Raw genomic sequence first — 23,783 nt, forward strand, 5'->3', positions numbered from 1 at the left:
ACACCCCAATGACTGGCATCAGTGGTGGTTAATGCATTAATCTCTATAAAGCACAGCATTTACCCCATACGTCACTGCAATTTCAGATAGCTCCACCCTCGCGCCATAGCATGTGACAGGAAGAGACGATGAGTCGTTTTGAAGGGGGATGGGAGGTTGATGATTTTGATTAAAGATTATGAGGGCAAATGAATTTTAAAAAAATAATGAAGTTCACGGATAAATTATTGATAATAAATACTACAATATTCCATAAAAAAATAAGAATTGTCAATTTTGATTTCATGCAGACTTTAAAACATGTAATATATTAAAGCTTCTTTGGTGTTTCCATGGTTTTTATAAAATAAAACCAGAAACCGAGGGTAACGCGGGTATGGCGCTATTAAGAGGCGGCGACTAACACCTCCCAGAGCAAAATTTGGGATATTGTAAGTACTCAAGTGAACAAGATATATAACTCTGGCTAGTAGTTTTTGGATATTTTACTGCAAAATTCTTACATATTGCACCTTTAATGTAAACACTGCCCATTGTGAACACCCTTGTAAAACTGTTTTGAACATTATGAATGATTATTTCAGGTTTAAGTGTGTGTGTTAAGGAACTGGAAGCAAGAAGAGTATGTGTTTCTAAAGCAAATACTGCTGTTAAAAACTAAGCTCAGAATCGTTGAGAAAGAGTCACGATACATCAGAAAATATCAGAATTGCTCCAGATTCTTTGCATTGAGAATTGATGTATCTATCCCAGCCCTAGTAATTAACTCCAAAAACATCAGGTATATCTTATCTACCAGCAGAAACATAAATCGGCGCATGTGATGCTTCTCATTATTAAATGGAATATAAATTTAATATAAAGATATGTATAAAAATTGGTCTTGTCCGCAATGTTGAATTTTAACAATATTGTCATAATGAATTCTCTGTCCCTTATAAACTGTCTCTAAACCTCTGTAGAAGTCTTTGGAAACTCACCTGCCAGCCCTGGAGTTTACAGTGCTGCAGAATGTGGCGGCACTTCTCCTCTGCGGATGCTTTCTTCTTGTCAGTGAGGATAGTGTCCACCAGCTCTCTGTATCTGCAAAACAAACATACAAAACATCACTGTCATCCACATATTGTGCTGCAGAGGAACTATTATGTACCTATTACTGCTGTATCATTGCAGGATAGTCACTAATGCCTGTACTGAAATGTCGTCTGCATGGATCATCAGTACTTCCTGTTGACCTGTTTAATAGGGCTATTTCTGCCATTTTCAAATGCAATAACCATCTAAGGCTACTGAGTTTAAGCTATAAAAGCCCAATCCTCAATCATTTCCCTCCCTTGGTGGGAGAACCCATCAAGAGATGTAATTCGAGGGTCAAAGGGTTTCAGAGTCTGGATGACCTCTCAGCATCTGCGGCGGTGTCTGTTGGCAAGGCAACCATTCACAGAGAAAGGTCAAACTTGGAAAGCTTTGCTGCATTGTTCTGGAGTAGAGGGATCAAGCATCTGTGGTGCGTGGGGATAAGCTGTAGACACACCCCTCAAACACGTGCGTGTTGGTGCGTTTGGATTATGCATTATGAACATCTGCCGCAAGGGAATGGTGTTTAATAATCAATGATACTGAAGGAATTTACAAAGGAAGAACTCGAGCATTCATGATGTATGCTAATAATATTTCAAAACAATGACCACTGCTTTTCAGTCTTGGGTTCAGAACATGAATGTTCATTTACAGATTATACATTCATATAAATCAAGGTCTATTCAATAATGTAGGCCTCGATTTCCACAAGTTTACGCTTCATTGTAAAGTTTAATGAAATTGTAATTTAAATGTGATGTTGTTACATTGTAATTACACATAATTGCTGAGTAAAAGCAATTAACAACATGCACTTGCATGTTTTTTAGGTTTAGTGTTAATTGAAAGTACTTAATTGATTTTTATTAAAATAGTAAATACATAAATAGTAAATAATATGTAACAATGGCACATTTAAATAAAGTGTTACCAGTAATTTTTTATATTATGAACTTCTGGACACAAGATGCTCCCATACAATTGCCAGGGTGATGCATTAGTATGATGATATAATTGTTTGAAAATTTGAATAGATTACATATTTGAGAGGAGAAAGCGATATTACTCACTAGGTGTCACTGCATTTACAAAATGAAACACTTATATCAAGATAATACAACACATATATGATAATAGCATAACTCATCCAGTGGTTACTATATGGTTGACAGTAGTTGACGGCACCTTAATGCTGGTGGCCACCAATGAGCCACACATATCCTGAAAAGTGAAGCCAAATCATTTTGATCATAGGTCATAAACCCCACCCTATCCATGTAATAGAATGTGACTCAAGTCAATTATTAATTATTCAATTAATTTATTTCCAAGGATGGTTTCTATAATTTTAGATAGTTCTTATCACATATTTTCAAGTGTATGTTTTTCCTGTGAGTTTGGTTTTATTTAGTTATTTGATGCTATAAAACTGGTGTGTAATGTCATGATTGACAGCTGTGCTTGTGATTGAGTCTGGGGGAGCGGGACCTGAGCTTCACCTCAGGATCAGTACTGCACAGACACAGGCTTCGAGCGAGAAAATTAGGCAATGACCGTTTCTGGGATATTTTTGGCTTAACTTTTCTACAGTCAAAGGAAGTGGAGACAAGTCATCCATCTTTTTCTAGTCTAGTCTAGGTGGCCACTTATAAAACAGAAGGGGAAAAAATATTCTGCCACACAAAATCAAGTCGGAGATGATAGACGAAATCAAGACACTGTACTCTGAATTTAACAGATTAAAAACATTTCAATAGATATTGTAATATCATTTTTGTAAATCCTATTGAAAAATGATAATCATGATATCATGTCAGCTCTATTACACACCATTTATCATATGTGAAGGGAATTCTTTACACATTTCTCTACACAGTAAAATGCCCAGAGTACATATCGTCGCTGTCCGATGAAAAACACGTATGTCCATTTTGCCGATTTTTAGATTTTTCGACGGATTGAATGTCCAGGTTCATTTCCGTATACAGTATGCTTCACATATCTAAATGGCCAATGAAAAGTTGTGAAATCATGTCATCTGATTTTCACGTATATCCATTTGGTGTCAAAGCTGTCAATCACGCCGCGTATCTCCCGCCCTGTGGAAGCATCTCGCCGGTCTCGTGAAGTTTCATCGAAGCTCAGCACTGGATAGCCGAATAACACTGTGAGGTTACATTGCCAAATAAACATAGCCTGGTGAGACAATCACTTTCCTTTATCGAGGTAAACGTTTCCCCCCTGACGCCAGACGTACGTCTAGGAGTGACAAAATTACGGTAGGACTGTGCAAACAAAGTATCTGTCTAGCATTACCATGTCAGTGTATTGATTCATTGTCCCTTCATAGTTTGCAAGAGACATTTAATAAATTTATAATTAATATTAAATAAACTAAGCGTATTTAATAAACTAAGACGTAGGCTATTTAATAAACTGAGCATATTCATCTGTCAATATGAAACGCGACTTGGCCATTCTAATTAATGATCGGAAGAACGCGTATCGACCACTGTTACTGTAAAATATGCACGTATGTCCATTTAAACTCAATTTTGGTCAAATGTGGATTATATCATTACACTGGCAAGAATATGGTTACATGTAAAGATGCCGTACCAAGTATGACAACGCTACATTCAACTGCTTTTGAAATACGGTGTTTTTTTCACTTCCTGAAAAGTAACCGTTTTGGACATATCATCGGGCAGCGACGATATGGTCCCTCTCTAAATAGTGTTAAAGTAACACTGAAGCAGAGTTAAAGTTAATAAGATAATCAAGCAATTAATAAGGCTGTGGCTGAATTCAGTTGTAGTTCTTGTGTTTCTCTTTTCTTCAGTGATTCTGCTTGTTAACAGCAGGTGTTCATCAGTAATGCACAATCATCAATTAATTCATTGCTTAATTATCTCATTAACTTTAACTCTGGTTCAGTGTTATTTTAACTCTATGTAGAGAGGGACCATATGTACTCTGAGCAGAGTTGATTTAACTCTGGAGATTTTGCTGTGTAGACAATTTCACAAATCTTTAGTTGCCTCGTACTCACGTATGTCCATCACGTTCGCAATAGTGTTGTCAAAAGTACCGACCGTGTTAATAGGCTATTAGCAAGCAGAATGAAAGATCAAATTTGTGAAATATTTTTGGAAAGACAGAATGTTTCACAAACTAGTGTTGTCTAAAGTACCGACCGCAATACCATCAAGTCGGTACTGAAATTTTAAAATGTGATGCTTTGAGCGCTGTTGAGTGGATTCGTGAACACTTCTGATTGGCAATTGTGTTCACATGCTCATCAAATATGTCTGTAATTGGCTACAATTATCAATGCTTCAAAAACAGGTTGTAAATATACATCAATGACGCTCTTCATGGAGTGCTTCCACAGATATACACGTTTGAAACATTTGAAAGCGTTTTTAAAGTGGGATGCTTTTTTTTCCAAGCTTTAAAAATGCTTTCAAATTCAAACACATCCATGTGCTTTCAAATGCTCCCATATGTTGATCATTGTAGCCAATCACAGACATATCTGATGATGGTAGAGGTGTTTACGAATCCACGCAACAGTGTGCAAAGCATCACATTTTAAAATTTCAGTACCTACTTGGTATTGCGGTCTGTACTTTTGAAAACACTATTTTGGAAAACATTCTGTATTTTAATGTCTTTTTCAAAAAATATTTCACAAATCTGATCTTTCATTCTGCTTGCTAATAGCCTATTAACACCGTTTAACACGTGGTGAATACTTTCTGGCATGCAGCTGTTTTATGGGCCATTATTGTGTGATGCTCGATTCGTGATGAAAGAGATGTTAGCGCAAGAGCGAAAACTGGTGTTCTTTCAAAAGCATATTTAAAAAATGAGCACAGTTCACATACTCTGGTCAGGTGGCGATATTGAACAGATGGGAGGGTGGGAGAAGTCAGGGAAGCAATGTATTGTGGAACAGCGACAGGCTTCTCAATGGGCTCAGTCAAACACTCGCTTTAAGCCTTAAGCCAAATTAACTCAGCGTCTCCCTTTCAATGTGATTTACAGCAGCCTGGTGCTTCTGAACTTCCCCTAACCCTTCCTCCGTATGACCAAGACCAACGGCATCCCACAGGAGTCATCAACCACGAAGGGAGCCAGGGGATACCAAGGACCTCTTGTATATGAATATGAAAATTATCGATGCCCTCACAGTTTGTAGGGCCTTTGGGGATTGTGTCATATGAACTCAAAAGGGTCGAACTGCCTGGTAGTTAAGCTCCGAATTGGGGTTATGAGATGGGGTACATCTAGCTCATATTCACAGTAAATAGCCACAATAAAACAGCAACAATGACAACAGACCATCATCTCTTATTCTGAGCACCATTATGGCCATAAGAACCTCTGTCAGGAAAAAAGCAGGGACTGTGCTCCTGTATGAGCATGCATATTAATGCATAAATCAAACTGCTACACCTCTCAAAGAACTGGAGCTGGGTGTACTAGAAAAAAAAAAAAAAAAAAAAGAAGGTACAGAGAGAGCCTTATGTAAATCAGTGCATTATTGCAGGTTTTCCTGTTCCCAGCTGTTATCCATTAAGCCTCTCACTAGGTGAAAGTAAATAAATAATCACAAGTGCTTATGTAGAACAAATAAACCAGATGAAATGGGAAAGCAGAGCCAAATGGTGGTTCATCTTATGAAGATCTTTTCAGATTGAGAAGACACATTTTACACATGCAAACTGCAATATTATATCTGATGCATTACGATGTATACTGTAGGTGTATATGGAAAGAAATACTTGTGCATTTAAATAAAAATATATCAATAAATACAAAAGAGGAGGTGAAACACCTCTCAAGCTGCATGATTTGATGCATCATTCATGTCCGTAGCAAAAACGGCGAGATACGACAAAATGTCTGTATTGTATTAATGCTTCCTGATAGCACACGTACATCACATATGTCTATTTGTTGTGTGCGTTGTTATTCTAGATGTATTTTTAAGCCATTTGCTTATGCAATACATCTCTAAAATATTGCCTGTTAAATACACATTTAACAAAATGAAGATGTTTATTATTTACAATGTATGAAAAACTGCTTTAAATGTCAGCAAGGATGGATTAAATTGATCATAAGTGACAGTAAACATTTTAATAATTATAAATAAATGCTGTTCTTTTGAACTTTCTTTTCATTAAAGAATCATGAAAAAAAAAAGTAAAACAGTTTACACAAAAACATTAAGCAGCACAACTGTTTTTAATCTTCATAATAATAAGAAAATGTTTCCTGAGCAGCAAATCAGCATATTAGAATGATTTCTGAAAGATCATGTGACACTGAAGACTGGAGTAATGATGCTGAAAATTCGGCTTTGACATCATAGGAAAAAAATATATTTTAAAATATATTCAAATAGAAAACACTTATTTTAAATTGTAATAATATTTCATAATTTTACTGTATTTTTGATAAAACAAATGCAGCCTTGGTGAGAATAAGAGACTTCTTTATAATGATGAATGTTTATTTTTAGGTGAACCATCCCTTTAAGGATAGTTTAATAAATACTTCCATTCCTCACTGCCTTTTTTACATTCAGATCACATCAGAATACACCTGGCGTCTACTCCAACTCAGGTCTGTGTATTTGTGAGCCTGTGTGTGCTGTGTAATACAGCAATGATGCTGCACAGCGTTTTAAGGTGGATGAGTAGTTTGTCCTGAGGCCTGAGCTAAACCGTGATAAATAAGCCTGTCATATTCATTAGTGCTGGGCTAGAGAATATCACACACCTCAAACTGCACAGCACAATTCATTCATGAAACCCAAGAGAGAGGGTGGCTAGCATGATGACAGAGAAGAAAAATACTGCATACAAAGAGTCAAATCATCCAAGAACTTATTGATCGCACGTCACACATGTGCAAAACGTACACCCATTCAAAAATATAATAACTTTCCCTTTACCCTCACACATGCTCATGAATGGCTTGATGGAGGTGCGGGAGGTCGTGAATGGGTTCTTTGTGACTCGCAGCCTCTTTTTGGCCTCGGGAAATCAAGGCGTCCTTGGAAGAGACGTGCTGGATGGAGGGTACACACGACTCCACATCATAAGCAAACACAAAGCCGCATTTATCCAAGGCTTCACTGCTTTATTTACCCACAAGTCAACAAGAAAAAAACACACGTGCGGTTGCACAAAGACTGGCACATGGCACTAAAAGTGGAAAATTGTTTGTAGTGTTTCGTCCACTGTTTGCTGAGGGCAGTGCAAACAATGATAAGTGAATGGCTGATAGAGCTGGGAAATATGTCAGATATTCACAATGATTCAGAATGATTTTCTGTCGACATAGTATAGTCTTTAGGATCAATCAAGTCTGATTCAAATATGTTTCCATGTGCCCTTTTAAAATGTTTTAGAAAAAATATATTTCTGTCATGACAACTCTCTTCAGTGTTTGGCATGGTGGTGGGTATGACCATGTTGATATGTTTGGTCCTGGCGGAACAGATCTGCTACGCTGCTGCTGCTGCTGCTGCTGCTGCAGAGCAAGTACTGGATTTGCTACTGCCAATACATAAATGTAGGCAATGTGACGGAATCAAATTTTCAGGTTGCGATAATTGCTGAAGCTTTTATCACAGTATACGGTATTATCACGATATTGAAATAAGTTGCAAAAAAAAGTGTTGTCATAGTATAACAGGTTTAAGAACTCTTTATAATAACAAAAATAACTGAATGTTTGGTAACACTTTACTTGAAGGGGTGTGCATAAGACTGACATGACACCTTCATAATCATCACATGACACGTGTCATGAATATGAAGGAGGTTTTATGAATGTTTATGACAACTGTCATTAAGTGTCATTCGCTTAATTATGTCATTTTTAATGCAAAGATGACATTGTTTGAGATGTCCGAGTTATGACAACTTGACATAAACCAATACATCGTAAACTGTCAGTGTCTTTGTCACGACAACTTGACATCATTTAGCTTTATGGGTTAACATTACATTAAACTGTCATGTCGTTGGTTTTGACATTGGTTGACATGAGGCCATTATAATAGTGTCATAAATATGTATCTTGAGCTCAAGTACAGTGGTACAAATTGAACTTGTCATTAAAATGTCATTAAGTGACAATACTCTGACAAATAATTTTATAACAGTGTCATGACTATTTTTCATTTCATGTTTTTTTGTTTTTGTTTTTTGTTTTTTTAAGTTTCCTCCAACAGAAGGTCAGCTAATAGACAATTTCAAATTTCTTAAAAAATATGACACTGTTATAAAATAATGGTAACACTTTATTTTAGGGTCTTTTAACTAGTTGCTTATTACTATTAGCATTCATATGGCTAAAATATTGGCTGTTTATTAGTACTTATAAAGCACATATTAATGCCTTATTCTGCATGACCTTATTCTACATTCTTAATCCTACCCAATACCTAAACATAACAATTAACTATAATAAGCAGTAAATTAAGAGTTTATTGAGGGGAAAGTCATAGTTAATCGTTTATATATGTGTTCCCTATACTGAAGTGTTACCAAAATAATGTAATGTAATGTTAACCCATAAAGCTAAGTAGTTTTTTAAGTTTGATAATCAATCTGCTATGCCATGTTTATGACAGGTTATGATGTTTTGCTAATGTCAAGTTGTCATGACAAAGACACTGACAGGTTATGATGTATTGGTTTATGTCAAGTTGTCGTAACAAAGACATCTCAAACAATGTCATCTTTGCATTAAAAATGACATAATTGAGCGAATGACACTTAATGACAGTTGTCATAAACATGCATAAAACCTCCTTCATATTCATGACACGTGTCATGTCAAGATTATGAAGGTGTCATGTCAGTCTTATGCACACCCCTTCAAGTAAAGTGTTACCGAATGTTTAAATACTATAATACAATACAAAAGTAAAATGTTTCAAACAGATTAAAGTGCAAAATAATTTGGCTATAAAGAACAGGTAACACTTTATAATAAGGTCTCATTATTTAATGCATTAACTAAGATTGAGCAATAGCTACATTTGTTACAGAAAGTATTATTTTTTGTTAATGTTATTTAAGAAATACAACTGATCATTGTTAGTTTTATCTCAGGTCCATTAAATAAGTTCTTTTGATTTTAGAAATGTTATTAAACAGCAACTAAGAAATTAACATTAAGAATAATTAATGCTTTATAAGTATTTTTCATGGTCAGTTTGGTAATAATGAATTAACATGTTAACTGATGAAGCCTTAGGTCATCAAGTGTTACTAAACAATAACACATAATCAGAAAATTTTCAATCATTATAGGGCATATTGTAGTCCATATTAAAATATAAAGTTGTTTAAGTTTGAAAATAATTAACCAGTTAAGTCTTTAAGTATTAAGTATTTGGTGCTGTGATGAACAACATTGAGATTACAAAAAAAAAAAATGTAATCTGTAATCTAAAAAATACTTCACTAGCGCAGTTGCTTTGTTTGCGGGGTTTCTGGGGTAAAAGCTGCATTCTGCTGTTCCATCAGCGCCCTCTGCTGGCAGCGCGTCTCCTTCACTCAATCCGCCATGTGCTTCTTATGCATGTTGGGCTTGTTTACATCTGAGCGCGTTTTCTTTTGATGCAGCATACAGCGGTGTTGTGCATTTTATACAGTTGATGGGGAAATTATTCTTAAATGCATTATACAAATTTTAATAATTGGTAATAAATTATTATTTATGGTATTTTGAAATGCCCACGATAACAAGTCTACATATGCGACATGCTGCTGTGAGCAAGTAAGACATGCTGCTGCTGTACAATATAGCGTACATGAATTACCCATAGCAGATCTATACAGGTGGAGCTGGGGAAGGTGGAGGCTTTCTGAAAGTGCGCTGCAATGCTAAGGCAGTGTATTATGTATTTAAAGGTTGAGCACACAAGCTCATTGGCTTCTGATTCAGCAGGAACCAATAGCTACAGTATAGATCAGGGGTCTCAAACTCAAATTGGCGGGGGGCCGTTTCTGTGATTGACACCTCATAGGAGGACCATATTAACCTTCAATCGCAAGAAAGCGCAACATTTCAGAAAATTTACTTTCCTTTGCATTATTTCACATTTACTTCAAATTTCATTAGGCCGACTAAAATATTTTTATACCTATACTATAAATATCTTATTTACCATACTAAATGTAAACAGCAGTGTCTCTTTCATTGTTACAGAGTGTAATATAATTATATAATACTATTACTAATATAATACTACTAATAAACTAATATAATATTACTAATATAATACTATTAATTGAAATAGTCTGGTGCGACTTCTCACATCCAACAAGATGCATGGAATAAAAAAATCTGTAATTTAGAAACAAAACCAGCAACACTTGGGGTCAGAACACTTGGGAGGGGTCAGAAATAAACAAAAAAACTGGAGCTATATATCAACTTTATTTTGCCCAAAATAAAAACCTTTCATTGTTACATACATTATTAGTTTTTAACATCTAGTGGAAGTATTTTCCCTTACTTTATGTTAGCTTAAATAACATTAAAATCTTGCACTGAACAACACTGTACTGAACAAATACAATCCCTGAATACATTTGTACACTCTTCTGTTTCTTGCCAGACACCTGGCAGCGCTTGCGCTCACACAGCTGAGCCACATTTGTCCAAGATGCCGTTTGAGCATCGGTAACGTTTAATGGCTGCATCGGACATGTTTCGGTGGTTTAAATCGGCGCTCGTAACTTAAAGTCGAGTGCTTTTACTTTAATTTAGGCAAGCGCGCTCATAATAGAAGTGATTGAGAGCGCGGCTCATGGTTGCATAGCAACGACAGACGCCACTGGAGCGAAAGCGCATTGGAAAGAAGAAAGTGGCGCGGCCGCTTATGTGACACGATATGTGAATGCCCCTTAGAACGGCGACTTTTTCTTTGCATATCAGACAGGTAGCAACTAGAGAATAATAATAATAATAATAATAATTTAGCGGGCCGGATTATGTTTCATTTTTGAGATCAGTTGCGGGCCGGGTAGAGGGGGTGGGCGGGCCGTAAATGGCCCGCGGGCCGGCAGTTTGAGACCACTGGTATAGATAATGATGTGATTACGAGAAGGTTGAGTTAAAGAACCTATTAGCCTGCGCCATCTAGAGTTTCACGACAGAACTTTGTATTAAAATGTATTGTTATTTTTAGTGCTATATTTACATATGTTTTTATTCAACAAGGACATTAAATTGATCAAAAGTGACAGTAAAAGCAATTATAATGTTACAAAAGGTTTCTATTTCACAAACTTTTAAACGTTCTACATTAGAAATCAGTGTGCAAATCATGCTTTGTTTACTTTAAGTCGATTTTTACAGCATTTGTTCTCACATTAGCATTTTGAATCAACAATGTTTGTCTGTCTGGCTCCTCTGATGCCTTCAGATTTGTCCTTGTTTTTGAGGCAGTGAATCAAAAAAACATCATCAAACTCTTACTGGTCACAAACAGGTTCGAATATCAATAATGCTGACATTTTTTATGAACATAATGTGACTGGGGCATGAATAAATCCTTGCAGAGTCAGAAAAACAATCGGATCTGTTTTAGGACATGCATTAAACATATTTTGATATAGATATACATGAGCGAGTGAGTGCACACATAAACACACACACAAGCCCAAACACTCGAACAGCTTGAATGTCATAAAGCACACACAATGCTGACAGAGCATCCCCCACGAAAGGCCATGTATATTGACCTCCGTATCAGACAACCTCTCGCTCGAAAAGCCCAAAATTTCCATCACAATCGTCTGGCCTTCATCTGCCTGCAACCCCATTGGCAGCCACTCACCCCGTCTGGCCCAATGCAGCCTTTTTGTGATGCTAACACACACGTACGCACTCTAACAAAAACAAACAGTGCACATGGCACCATGTCATCCAGGCGCTCGCAGAAAAACAGCACATCATGGGAATGTGAGAGCAGACACCACAGATCAACTGAAATAATGCAAAGCATATGTCTCACAAAGACCATTTGCGGTGACAAAGATGAGAAAAGTTTTACTTTATGCAAATGAGCCACGTGTGACTACAGAAAAGTTAGTTTTCATTCTTCGCTTAGGGATTAAAAGACGTTTAAAATACGAATACTGTTAGTAGGGATGTGTCCGAAGCCGAATACATTATTCTGATAGGAATCAGAGCTTGCCATGAGTAATAACTACAACAACATATGCATGTTCTTCAAGCATATTTAAATGATTTAAACCGTGTACGATATGATACACAAATGAATTAAATAAGCACAGCATGATCACAAATCACTGTCAAAAGAAATATCAACTAAGATACTGAAACATACACATTTTCTGATTGATATGTCTATTTAAATGTTTTAAATCTTGTGCGATATTATCAGTCTCACTCCCTCCAACGAACTCCAAACAAACTTCGTTTTGGCCTGAATTTGTTGAAATTGATATCACAGCAGTTCATTCCTCAGTTTAGCATGAATTATATCAGGACCTTACCGATAGTAAAGAAGACATTGGTGCACAGTTAATCTATCTCATATCTATACTTTCTAAAAGGGAAACCGCTCTCATAATCAACAATGTTGCACCTATCAGGAGGCTATATGCTTCATTTCATGCAATCAAAACAATATTCACTATCACAGGAGAATCTGAGCTATTTTTTCCCCCCAGTCTAAACACAAGCAATGTCACAAATGTCTGGGTCATTTAATCCAGAGTCAACATGAGCTGCTGTCTAGGAGCTAAAATGTTCTGTGAGGATAAAGTGTCCGTAGACCTTATCTCTCTCTCTCTATCTCTCACACACTCTCTCTCTCTCTTCTGTCTGAAAGATTCATGATGTTTACAGCCGGGTAGTGGAAACTTACAGTGTCATGTGACCAGCAGCGTCCCGATTCATTATCACACTGGAATGTTACCGTAATCCTTTTATCCTTTACAGAGCAAGAGAGAAAGAGCAGCGTGCGATCTAATCAAAGCACACTGAATTACGCTGCTCAAAAAAAAAAAAAAAAAAAAACAGCGGGGAAGGAGAGAATTGGACACTAAAGTAAATCTAAAAAGAACAGACATTAAAAAGAAAAGAACAGCAATGTAGAAAAGCCTAAGAATAGCAGTGTTATTGTAAACTAAAACTAAAGTGAAGACAACCAAAAGCATCATTATCCAATACATTGATTCGCTATTGAAAATAAATGCCTGACTACATAAAATTCTATCAGCACTGTCTTGACAAAATTGTCATGTGGTCAAAGTCTGGGGAAAATGGGAACAACAGTCTCACACTCAAGTCTTGATTAATTTAGAAGTAAATAACTGTAAAATTGTCCCCTTGATTCCTAAACTGATCAAATCAGCTCATGAAATCAAAATTATACATTTGTGGCTTTTAGTTTTAATTGTTTAATTTGATTGTTTTTTTACTATTTTTACTATATCTGTTTTACTATTTGGGGAAATTTGAGATTTTTCTGATGAAAAATGTGAAAATTTACAAAAAACAAACAAACAAAAATATTTGTTGTGGTTGTTTCTAGATCTGCACAATTTGGCCCAAATGTTTATGATTATATATCATCAACAACAACAACAACAACAATATACATTAAAACTGCAAAAATACAATGCTAATATGTATATGATATGATAATATGTCTCTTAATTTCTTAATTTTTAAAACATTAAACCCTCAAGCTTTTATTTTGACAGCCGGTTTATAAGAAGATAGTTGGCACATGTTGCGTTCCAAAATGCACGTTATAAACTCAGAGCACGTGCAGAGATGAGTTCATGTAGAGCAGCATTTACTTTTTTTTTTTTTTTTTTTTTTTCCAGAAAGAATAAAAAATTCCCCAAATAGCAAAATTTTTGCCTACTGAAGCTAAGCAGGGCTGAGCCTGGTTAGTACCTGGATGGGAGACCTTCTGGGAAAACTAGGTTGCTGCTGGAAGAGGTGTTAGTGAGGCCAGCCCGGGGTGCTCACCCTGTGGTCCGTGTGGGTCCTAAAGCCCCAGTATAGTGATGGGAACACTAGACTGTCAAAAAGCAGTGGTCTTTAAAAATCCCAGGATGTCCTTTGAAAAGAGTAGGGGTGTAACCCCGACATCCTGGCAACATTTGCCCATTTGCACCTGTCCATCATGGCCTTCTACTCATTCCCATACACTGATTGGCTTCATCACTCAGTCTCCTCTCCACCAATAAACTGGTGTATGGTGGGTGTTCTGGCGCAATATGGCTGCCGTCACATCATCCAGGTGGATGCTGCACATTGGTGGTGGTTCCATATGTAAAGCGCTTTGAGTACCTAGAAAAGTGCTATATGAATGTAAGGAATTATTATTATTATTATTATTACTGTGAACAGAGTCGCTGACATAATTGCATTTTAGCAAATATACACATTTAAAATTTACAGTCTTTATAGTCTTCTGGGAAAATTGAACAAAAATATCAATGACTCATCATGCACTACAAATCAGATGCTCCAGAATAATAATGCCCCTCCCCCTTAATGGCACCTGCAAGTTTGACTAGCATTAGCAAGTTGCAAAGCATGTCCATGGCTGTGATGTAAATTAAAGGTAGGGTAGGTCATTTTCGGAGAGACTAGCAATAGCAAGCTAGCTTTGAAAGCATAAGATCCCACCCTCCCTTCAGAGCGCCTCTAAAGCCACGCCTCCTCCAAAACACATTAATGAGTACAGCAAGGTGCAAACAAAAGCATCGTGAGAGACAGCGTTAAACTACCTCATGTCTCAAAGCACATAACATTACAATAATAATGAACGTAAACAACTTAAAGAGCTCTGACCTGTACCACCTGACTGCTGCAGATTTATTCCGCCGTTGATAGTGTTGCCATTGAAACGCATACATTCGAGACACAAACCACTCAGAGTATAACGTCACGGGTTTCCATCTCTTCCAAATTATGGTAGTTATGACGCAAATGCAGCATAAGCTCATTGTTTTTGTTCAGGAGGAACTGTAGAAGGGTGGCTGCTGTTTTGGTTGCGGTGCTCGGTGACTGACGTCTGTCTTAACTCATAGCATGAAACGTGATGTCTGTGTGAAGAGGGTATTTAAAAACATATGCTGACAGGCAGGTTGGACATCCTATAGTATCCCTCTGAACATTTTATGGTCCTACACCTTTCCACAGACAATATAAATACATATTAATACATTTAGACCACTTATTGATTGCTACCGGGATGTGAAGACACAAAGGTGCCATCGAATTGAAAATTGAATTTACCTCGGCATAGTTGAATAACAAGAGTTCAGTACATGGAAATGACATACAGTGAGTCTCAAACTCCATTGTTTCCTCCTTCTTATATAAATCTCATTTGTTTAAAAGACGTCCGAAGAACAGGCGAATCTCAACATAACACCGACTGTTACGTAACAGTCGGGGTGTACGCCCCCAATATTTGCATATGCCAGCCCATGTTCAAAGCATTAGACAAGGGCAGCCAGTATTAACGTCTGGATCTGTGCACAGCTGAATCATCAGACTAGGTAAGCAAGCAAGGACAACAGCGAAAAATGGCAGATGGAGCGATAATAACTGACATGATCCATGATTACATAATATTTTTAGTGATATTTGTAAATTGTCTTTCTAAATGTTTTGTTAGCATGTTGCTAATGTACTGTTAAATGTGGTTAAAGTTACCATCGTTTCTTACTGTATTCACTGAGACAAGAACCGTCGCTATTTTCATTTTTAAACACTTGCAGTCTGTATAATGCATAAACACAACTTCATTCTTTATAAATCTCTCAAACAGTGTAGCATTAGCCGTTAGCCACGGAGCACAGCCTCAAACTCATTCAGAATCAAATGTAAACATCCAAATAAATACCATACTTACGCGATTAGACATGCTGAATGACGAACACTTTGTAAAGATCCATTTTGAGGGTTATATTAGCTGTGTGAACTTTGTTTATGCAGTGATGGAGTCGAGAGCTCGGGAGGGTGCAGAGAGCGTGAGCAATTAAAGGGGCCGTAGCCTGAATTGGCGCATTTCTAATTATGCCTCAAAATAGGCAGTTAAAAAATTGAAATAAAAAAATCTATAGGGTATTTTGAGCGGCAACTTCACAGACACATTCAGGGGACACCTTAGACTTATATTACATCTTGTAAAAAAAAACGTTCGATGGCACCTTTAAAACCAGCATAAAAAAAATAAAATAAATAATGTTTTTGAAGCAAATCTTGACTACATTTCCTGTTTCAACAGGAAATACCTAAAACTCAAATTACTCTGTGAACTTCGGACAAAAGTTAAGTTTGAAAGGGGGGGATAGAGGAATGAAATGAGTGAAAAAGTATCAAAGATGGAGTGGGAACTTTATGAGCCTCTCCAGCGCTGAAATAAAGTCTGGTTTGTGCGCAGAGTGGTAACAGCCTATTCTAAAGGTGTCAGTGTGACATGGAGATGAGGCACTGTGTTCCCAAGGAAGAGTCACACTGAACCTTTGCCTGACAGAAGGAACAGCCTGCTCCTCTTTCATTTTCACTCACGCTTTTATCTTCTACTTTCACATTCTAAAAAGCATGGGGAAGATTTCTTGAAATTACATCCTGCCCCCTTTTTCAATCCAATCTCCAATCTTTCTCCTTGGTGCTTTATCCCAATTCTCTCTCTTCCAGTCACATGAAGTTGAGCTGAGATCAGGGTGACCCATCCGAGAGCACTTCATCCTCTCCAAAACTGCCCCATTAACACCCCATCAGAAAAATGGCCACTCAGAAAAACAGTTCCCACTGAGGCCTATGACCATTAATCATGGTGTGAAACCAGTGTCACACCCTAGACATTGCTCTCCACACTTACACACACACACACACACACACAATATACTTTCTGCCTCACCTCAGCTGAACTGAAAGCCCATCTCGAGCATATAGTGCAGACAGCTGGAGTCAGGCAGACACATATCAGCGTCTGAGAAAGTGCACTTACGATAAATATTTCCAGTGGAATGCCGCTTTACCTCATTTGACCCGGCGGCAGAAATGGATTGAAAACCCTCTTGTGCTGAGCATATAGAAACATAAATGTATGTCCACAGAAATAGAGTTTAACAGACGGCTTGACCTCAGTTAGTCTCTACGTAATATATATATGATCCTCATGGGAAACATACTCAGGATATGAACTGCTTGATATAAAAACTCTAGGAAAGGCCCCCACATTTTTAATAGGTTACATGTATTACCTTACAGTAATAAAATGACTAATAAAACAATTTTATTTATTAAAATATTCTATTTTTAATTAATTATTATTTGTTTTATTATTTATATTTTTCAATTTTTTTTTTTTCAATGTTGATTATTATTTCCACTGCACACTAATTATTTTAAAAGAATGGTATTATACTGCAGTTTGATTGAAATGATTGGATACAGTAGAAATTCAAGACCAATGAGGTGGGAATGGGGCAAAAGCATTAATTTAAAAATGTATAACAAAGGGGGTTTACAAAGGAGTTTAAAGGGTTAGTTCACCCAAAAATGAAAATCATGTCATTAATTACTCACCTCATGTCATTCCACACCCGTAAAACATTCGTTCATCTTCAGAACACAGATACGATTTTATCAAAAATATCTTAATTTGTGTTCCGAAGATGAACGACGGTCTTACTTGTGTGGAACGACATGAGGGTGAGTAATTAATGACAGAATTTTCATTTCTGGGTGAACTAACCTTTTAAATCTAGTTTTACTATGGATAATAGCTTAGACTAATGTTAAAAAGTTTGGGAAAGGAAGTCTCTTATGGTCAACAAGAATGCATTTATTCAATGAAAAATACAGTAAAAACAGTAAAATTGTGAAATATTATTACAATTTAAAATAATGTCCCATTACTCCAGTCTTCAGTGTCACATGATCCTTCAGAAATCAATCTAATATGCTGCTTAATAGTCGTGGCAGTCATGGCCTAACGGTTAGAGAGTCAGACGGGTAACCCAAAGATTGCGGGTTCGATTGTCAATATTTGTAGGAAATGACTGAGGTGCCATTGAGCAAGGCACCTAACCCCCAATCACTCCCTGGGCACCACAGCAAAATGGCTGCCCACTGTGGGTGTGTGTGTCCACGTTTTGCAATGTGTGTTCACTACGCACTTCTCCTACACTAACTGGATGGGTTAAATGCAGAGGACAAATTGGGTGACCATACTTGGCCTTCACGTCACTTCAGTATTTTTGTGGAAATGGTGATTTTTTTTCAGAATTCTTTGATGAATAGAAAGTTCTTACTCCAAAGAACATGGGATGTGTGCGTTTACTGCTTAAAACAGTAATGGCACACCTATTTGTGGCCTAGTCGTGGAAAGTGCCTTACAAATCATAGCAGTGCCTAATTGAGGGGTTGAAGATCTCACCTGCTTAGGAAGCTGGTGAAAGACAGCCGGACTGGGTATCCATACCGGATCATGCGGACCATCTCCAGAACCCCCACGTACTGGAGCTGTGAGGACACGTGGAAGCTGTCAAACACATCAGGCTTTCCGGCGTTGTTGGGCCTGACGCACTGGACAAAGTGGGGAGTACATGCTTGCAGCTTACTGATGATCTCACACAGAGAGTTCTGGAACGAAAAATAGTGGCAGGAAAAGACAGGTGAAGCTGTTAACATAACGTTGCATACAGACAGATCAGTTTGGCTCAATGACTCTGTTTGCTTCCATTTTTGTAGCAACATGAGTCACGGTGCATCCTCCTCTCACCATCTGTCACCACTTCGAGAAGGCCTAAACAAAATCAGCACTAACTTTGGAAGAAAACCTGTAGAATGGATTTGGAGACATTATAAAAAATAAAAAATAAATCACCTCACCCTCATGTTGATCCTCATTTTTTTTTTTTTTTTTTTTTCACAATAGGAGACAAGCTGAAAAATGTACAGGCCACTCTTTTCCATATAATGAAAGGTAATGGGGACTGGAGCTATCAAGCTAAAAAAAACCTAAAAAAAAAAAAAAAAAACCTTAAATGAACCATAAATGTTGTGCATGTGACTCACGACTTCAGGTGACTTGAAATACAGTACAGTGCATAGGTTATTTAGAATTCCCATTCACAACTAGCATATGGAAAAGAGCAACCAGTACATATCAACATTTTTAAGCCTGTGTCCCAAGGGAGCCAGTCAAATTCACACATTTGGAAGATGGTTTTATCTAAAGACATTGCATTCAATGTATTTTTTCATTTTTTTTTCAGTTTACGCGTTCCCAAACTCATGACCATGGCGTTGCTAGCACCATGGTCTACTGTTTGAGCTACAGGAATGCAAGATTTGGAACCACAGGACGGAGAGTTATTTAGGTATGCGGCAGTGTTATTTAGGTTTAATTTAATTGAGATACTAATCATTTTTAATCAATATTTTGGATTAGTTGTCATTTTTATATTTTTCGTTTTCATTTTAATTTTAGTCAGTTTTAGTATTTTAATTGTGTGTTTTTGTCATTTTTATTAGTAACATTTTGTTAAAATATATCTATAGAGTTTTTATTCATTTTTATTTTAGTTTTACTTATTTTAGTACATCAAGTTAGCTCCTTATCATTCCTGTAAAATTTGCCTAAAATGCCTAAAATGGCATACCCAAAGTAAATTGCATGCTGTTCTTGAAGCATTTGGAGTATATGCATGGTTTTGGTCTCTTTTGAAAGGTATGTGTACCGCGGGCGGTACAGTGGAACGCTAACAGGTTACACTAAATGAAAGAGAAATGTCACTTTGGCAACTAGCTGAAATAAAATTTGTTTCAACCACCCCTGTGACAGAGTTAAGTTTCACTGCCATGATCCGTGACCGACAGAGGGCATTTTGGTGGCAGGGATTAAATCTTTAATAATGTCTGGGATAAGAAAATCTAAAGTGTAGAATTGGATGCACTTTGAAATGTTAAAAGATGATCCAAAAAACGTAAGATGCAAGTTGTGCCAACAGCTCATGTCCTACCACTCAGCAACAACAAACACTGCGGCGCGTTTCTGCCGGCCAACGTCATCGAGCTGACTGCGTAAAAGACTGGATTTTTCTCTCTCAATCAGGCAGGGTACAAGTGATTTCAAAACATTTCAGACGATTCTAATTAGATTTTTGGATGCTGTGAATGTTTAGCTAAAAAGACTGCCACTCCAGTTTAGCGTTTATTGTCTCTGCAGTTAAAAAGGCAAAAGTTGACAATTCTGGCTATGCTTTTGTTATTTTAATAATTTCTTTAATTTTAATGTATGTATTGATCACTCTGGGTTATCTAATTTAACTATTTGTGGCTTGTGTTTTGAATATATGTTCCCCTGCACTTTAGGCAGTTTGCACTTGTGACTTGATTATGACTATTTCATTTTTTATTATTATTTTTATATATTAGAACAGTATATTCTGTTCTATTATGGAAGGATTCGAGCCAATGTCTCTGGCATGGGAGACGGGCTTACTAGCATTGACTCTAAAGAGCGCTGCCTCTAGCATCAGTCATTAACGCACCTGTTGGGGAGTGAGGTTTTACCTGCACAACTCTATACTAGCTGGAATCCGTTAGAATTGCCTACCTAGACCTCACTCATATCCGGGTCACGGCACCAATGCAACCCCTCCGGTTCCACTTGCACCACTGTGGGTGGGATTTGAACCAGAGTCTCTGGCATGGGACGCGGGCTCTCTAACAATGATGCTAAAGACCTCAGCCTCTAGCATCAGTCGATAACACACCTCATTTGTCCAGGAGAGTGACGTTTTACCTGCACAGCTCTTTAATATCTGGCCTCCGTTACATATACTTTGGGCTTTAAATGAAGCTGAAAAAATATTTATATTGGTAGCGGAAAGTACAATAACATTTGTAAAAATATTTAATAAACATGCAAGAGATGATGGATGTGTATAATGTGTAAATCTGCGGAGGTTTCGGCAGAGCCCTGCACATGCAGATTCCGTGTGGAGATACTGTACTGTACGAGGTACAAACCGAAAAAAGCTGGATCTAAATGATGATGTCATAGGCGTATGAGCCTGTGCTGTGTCAGCACGGCAGGCAATGAGCCTGCAATCGTCATGTGACATTTCTACTGACGCCAGCCGACAGAAAAGAGATTGAGAAAGACGGCGCCGCAGGCCGTAACGCATACAATCAGCCATTCAAAGGAATAAACTAAAAAAGCTGCCAATTACGGCTGTTCCATCTTTCCGTGAGGGTGAACGCTAATGAAAAACACATTAGACTAGATGTTATTTATTATTGTTGAAGGATTTCACGTCTCTTCTACTGCTCTCGTCTGGCAGCTATTTAGGCGTGGATAAATAACTCATGTGTTTGTGCAAGCGGTGCGCATTGAATGCGCTTTATGATGTAATCAGCCCTGAACAGAGGGCACAGATTAGACAGGAACACTGTGTGCTCTTCCCATAAACCTCTGCATACATCTCCTGGTGCAGAAACAGGGTATGAAATCAGGTCACGTAGTGTTAGCGCGGGTGAGTATGAACATACCTGCATACCACTGACATGAGAAAGAGGTCATGATGAAAGCAAGAACATGTCTGCATGTGTTGAAGAATGTGACGTTATTTTAACAAGGGGGTGTGTTACAAAGAGACATTTCCATTGGTAGAAAGGGAGAGGTGTGTGAGTTTATGTTGACAACATCAGGGATGGGAATAGAATGGTGCATGTATCACATCACTTTGTAGGCCAACTGTCAGTTAGCATCACACTGGTTTCCTCAACAAAAACCCAATAGGATTTTTCCATAGGCTTTTGGATTATCACGCTCTGCGATCAACAAAGGTTTATGATACTTACACGTTTGACCATCAAGATAATTTTCACAGATGAACACAACTTTTATGAAATTTGAAGCATAAATGCAGTCACCAGAAGTAAAAAGCTAAAGGTAGGCTATAAACGAACTACACCGCGGTCGCTCGACTTCAACGTCACGATCACTAAGGTTCTGACAACTCTTTCAGTTATCATCTAAAAACATTTTCCCAGAACTTTTGAGTTAGACTAGTTTATAAGAGCATATTTATGAGCTTACCTTTTTGGCATGATGACGTTTAATGCCCACGAGTGGCTTGTGTAGTCCTGTTTAGACACTAGTTAGCAACCGCCTTTTTCAAGACACATAACAGCTTAAAAAAAAATCATGGCTAGGGTGATATAGGGTGAAAATACTGATGTTGTTTTATGTTGTAGAATTGTGATCACCACAGACCTTATTTCAACAATTTAACCAAAATCCCAGTGCTAAAATGCTAACTCACTTGCGCGTTTTGGCCTACAAAGTGATGTCATACCTGCACCACTCTATTTTTTACTAGCAAAATATAAAAACAACCATCTTAAAACCAATGTTTTGTGAAGCATCTAAAGTTTGGTGTTACTAAGATTTGCTGCTCGAGAAGCAGTTCTTATTAGTATCAATGTTGAAAACAGTTGTACTGCTTAATATTTTTTCCGGATTCTGTGAATAACAGAATGTTCAAAAGAACAGCATTGGTTTTTAAACCAATATATATATATATATATTATATACACACACACACACACTTTTTCACACAGGGCCATGTGGGTTTGGATTTTGTTTTCCCTTCATAATAAAAAACCTTAAATACAAACTGCATGTTGTGTTTACATGTGTTATCTTTGGTTAATATTTAAATTTGTTTGATGAAGTGTGACAAACATGCAAAAAATCAGGAAGGGGGCAAACACTTTTTCACACCACTGTATATATTGGTTTAAAAACCAATACTGTTCTTTGGATAATGTCCAATGGTTCGGCACGCATGTAATTCGTGGATTAACTGCTAAATTTAACCATCATAGAGTGAAAGTTTATCATTTGGACGTGTTTTGTCTCGCCAATTAACACATTCAAACGATTTTAAAAAACTCACTCGCGAGCTGTTATCCGTGCACACAGCCTCACACCCCCGAAACGCATGCGCACATGCAGAGAGAGAGAGAGAGAGAGAGAGAGAGAGAGAGAGAGTCAGACAGCACTCAAACACCAAATTAATTCCTCTTCCGCGTTTACTCGCGCTTGAACGGACACATACACACAAAATTCGGCAAGTATTCTCTCGGTTATGACATAAGTGAACAGAGACAGAAACCGGATGTGTGTCAGTTATTCGGTCTGTGCTTTCCTTCTTAAAGTGACAGCAGCCTAATATTCTTGCTGCTGCCTGTGTCATTAATGTTGGTAAAAAATAAATAAATAAATAAGAATTAATTATTATCAAGAGAAAATAAGATAGTGAGGAGAGCAGTCAGGAGGAAAGTGATGAGGACAGCTTTTAGGATAAGTGTGTCATGTAAAGTGTTACCCCCTTTCCACCAGCATGAACCGGGTGCTAGTTCAGAGCTAGTGCTAGGGCCAGTTCAGAGTTGGTTCAACTGACGAGCCTTCTAAGAACCGATTTGTCTTTCCACGGGCTAGAGAGCCAGCACAGAGCCAGGTCTTATGTCACTGTATAAGTCTCATATTTCACAGCAAAGCTAGCGCCACAGCGCCAAACACAAACACACCAGGCTTGTTCGAGATGCGTTGGCTTCTCGCAGATTGATCGGCGCATGAC

General features: G+C 37.5%; 1 protein-coding gene across 5 annotated transcripts in view; it reads right to left on the minus strand.

Annotated features, from left to right (window-relative positions):
- myo16 (myosin XVI) overlaps positions 1 to 23,783 on the minus strand; it is a 269,142-nt gene that overhangs the window by 48,222 nt on the left and 197,137 nt on the right. For all 5 annotated transcript variants that reach the window (XM_048193121.1, XM_048193120.1, XM_048193119.1 and 2 more), the window contains exons 27-28: positions 18,566 to 18,771; positions 981 to 1,083 (exon numbers count right to left, since the gene is read on the minus strand). In XM_048193121.1, coding sequence (XP_048049078.1) covers positions 981 to 1,083; positions 18,566 to 18,771 — 309 coding nt within the window. The remainder of the gene's footprint in view (positions 1 to 980; positions 1,084 to 18,565; positions 18,772 to 23,783) is intronic.

The sequence above is a fragment of the Megalobrama amblycephala genome, linkage group LG6 (genome assembly GCF_018812025.1).
Source record: "Megalobrama amblycephala isolate DHTTF-2021 linkage group LG6, ASM1881202v1, whole genome shotgun sequence".
Lineage (NCBI taxonomy): Eukaryota > Metazoa > Chordata > Actinopteri > Cypriniformes > Xenocyprididae > Megalobrama > Megalobrama amblycephala.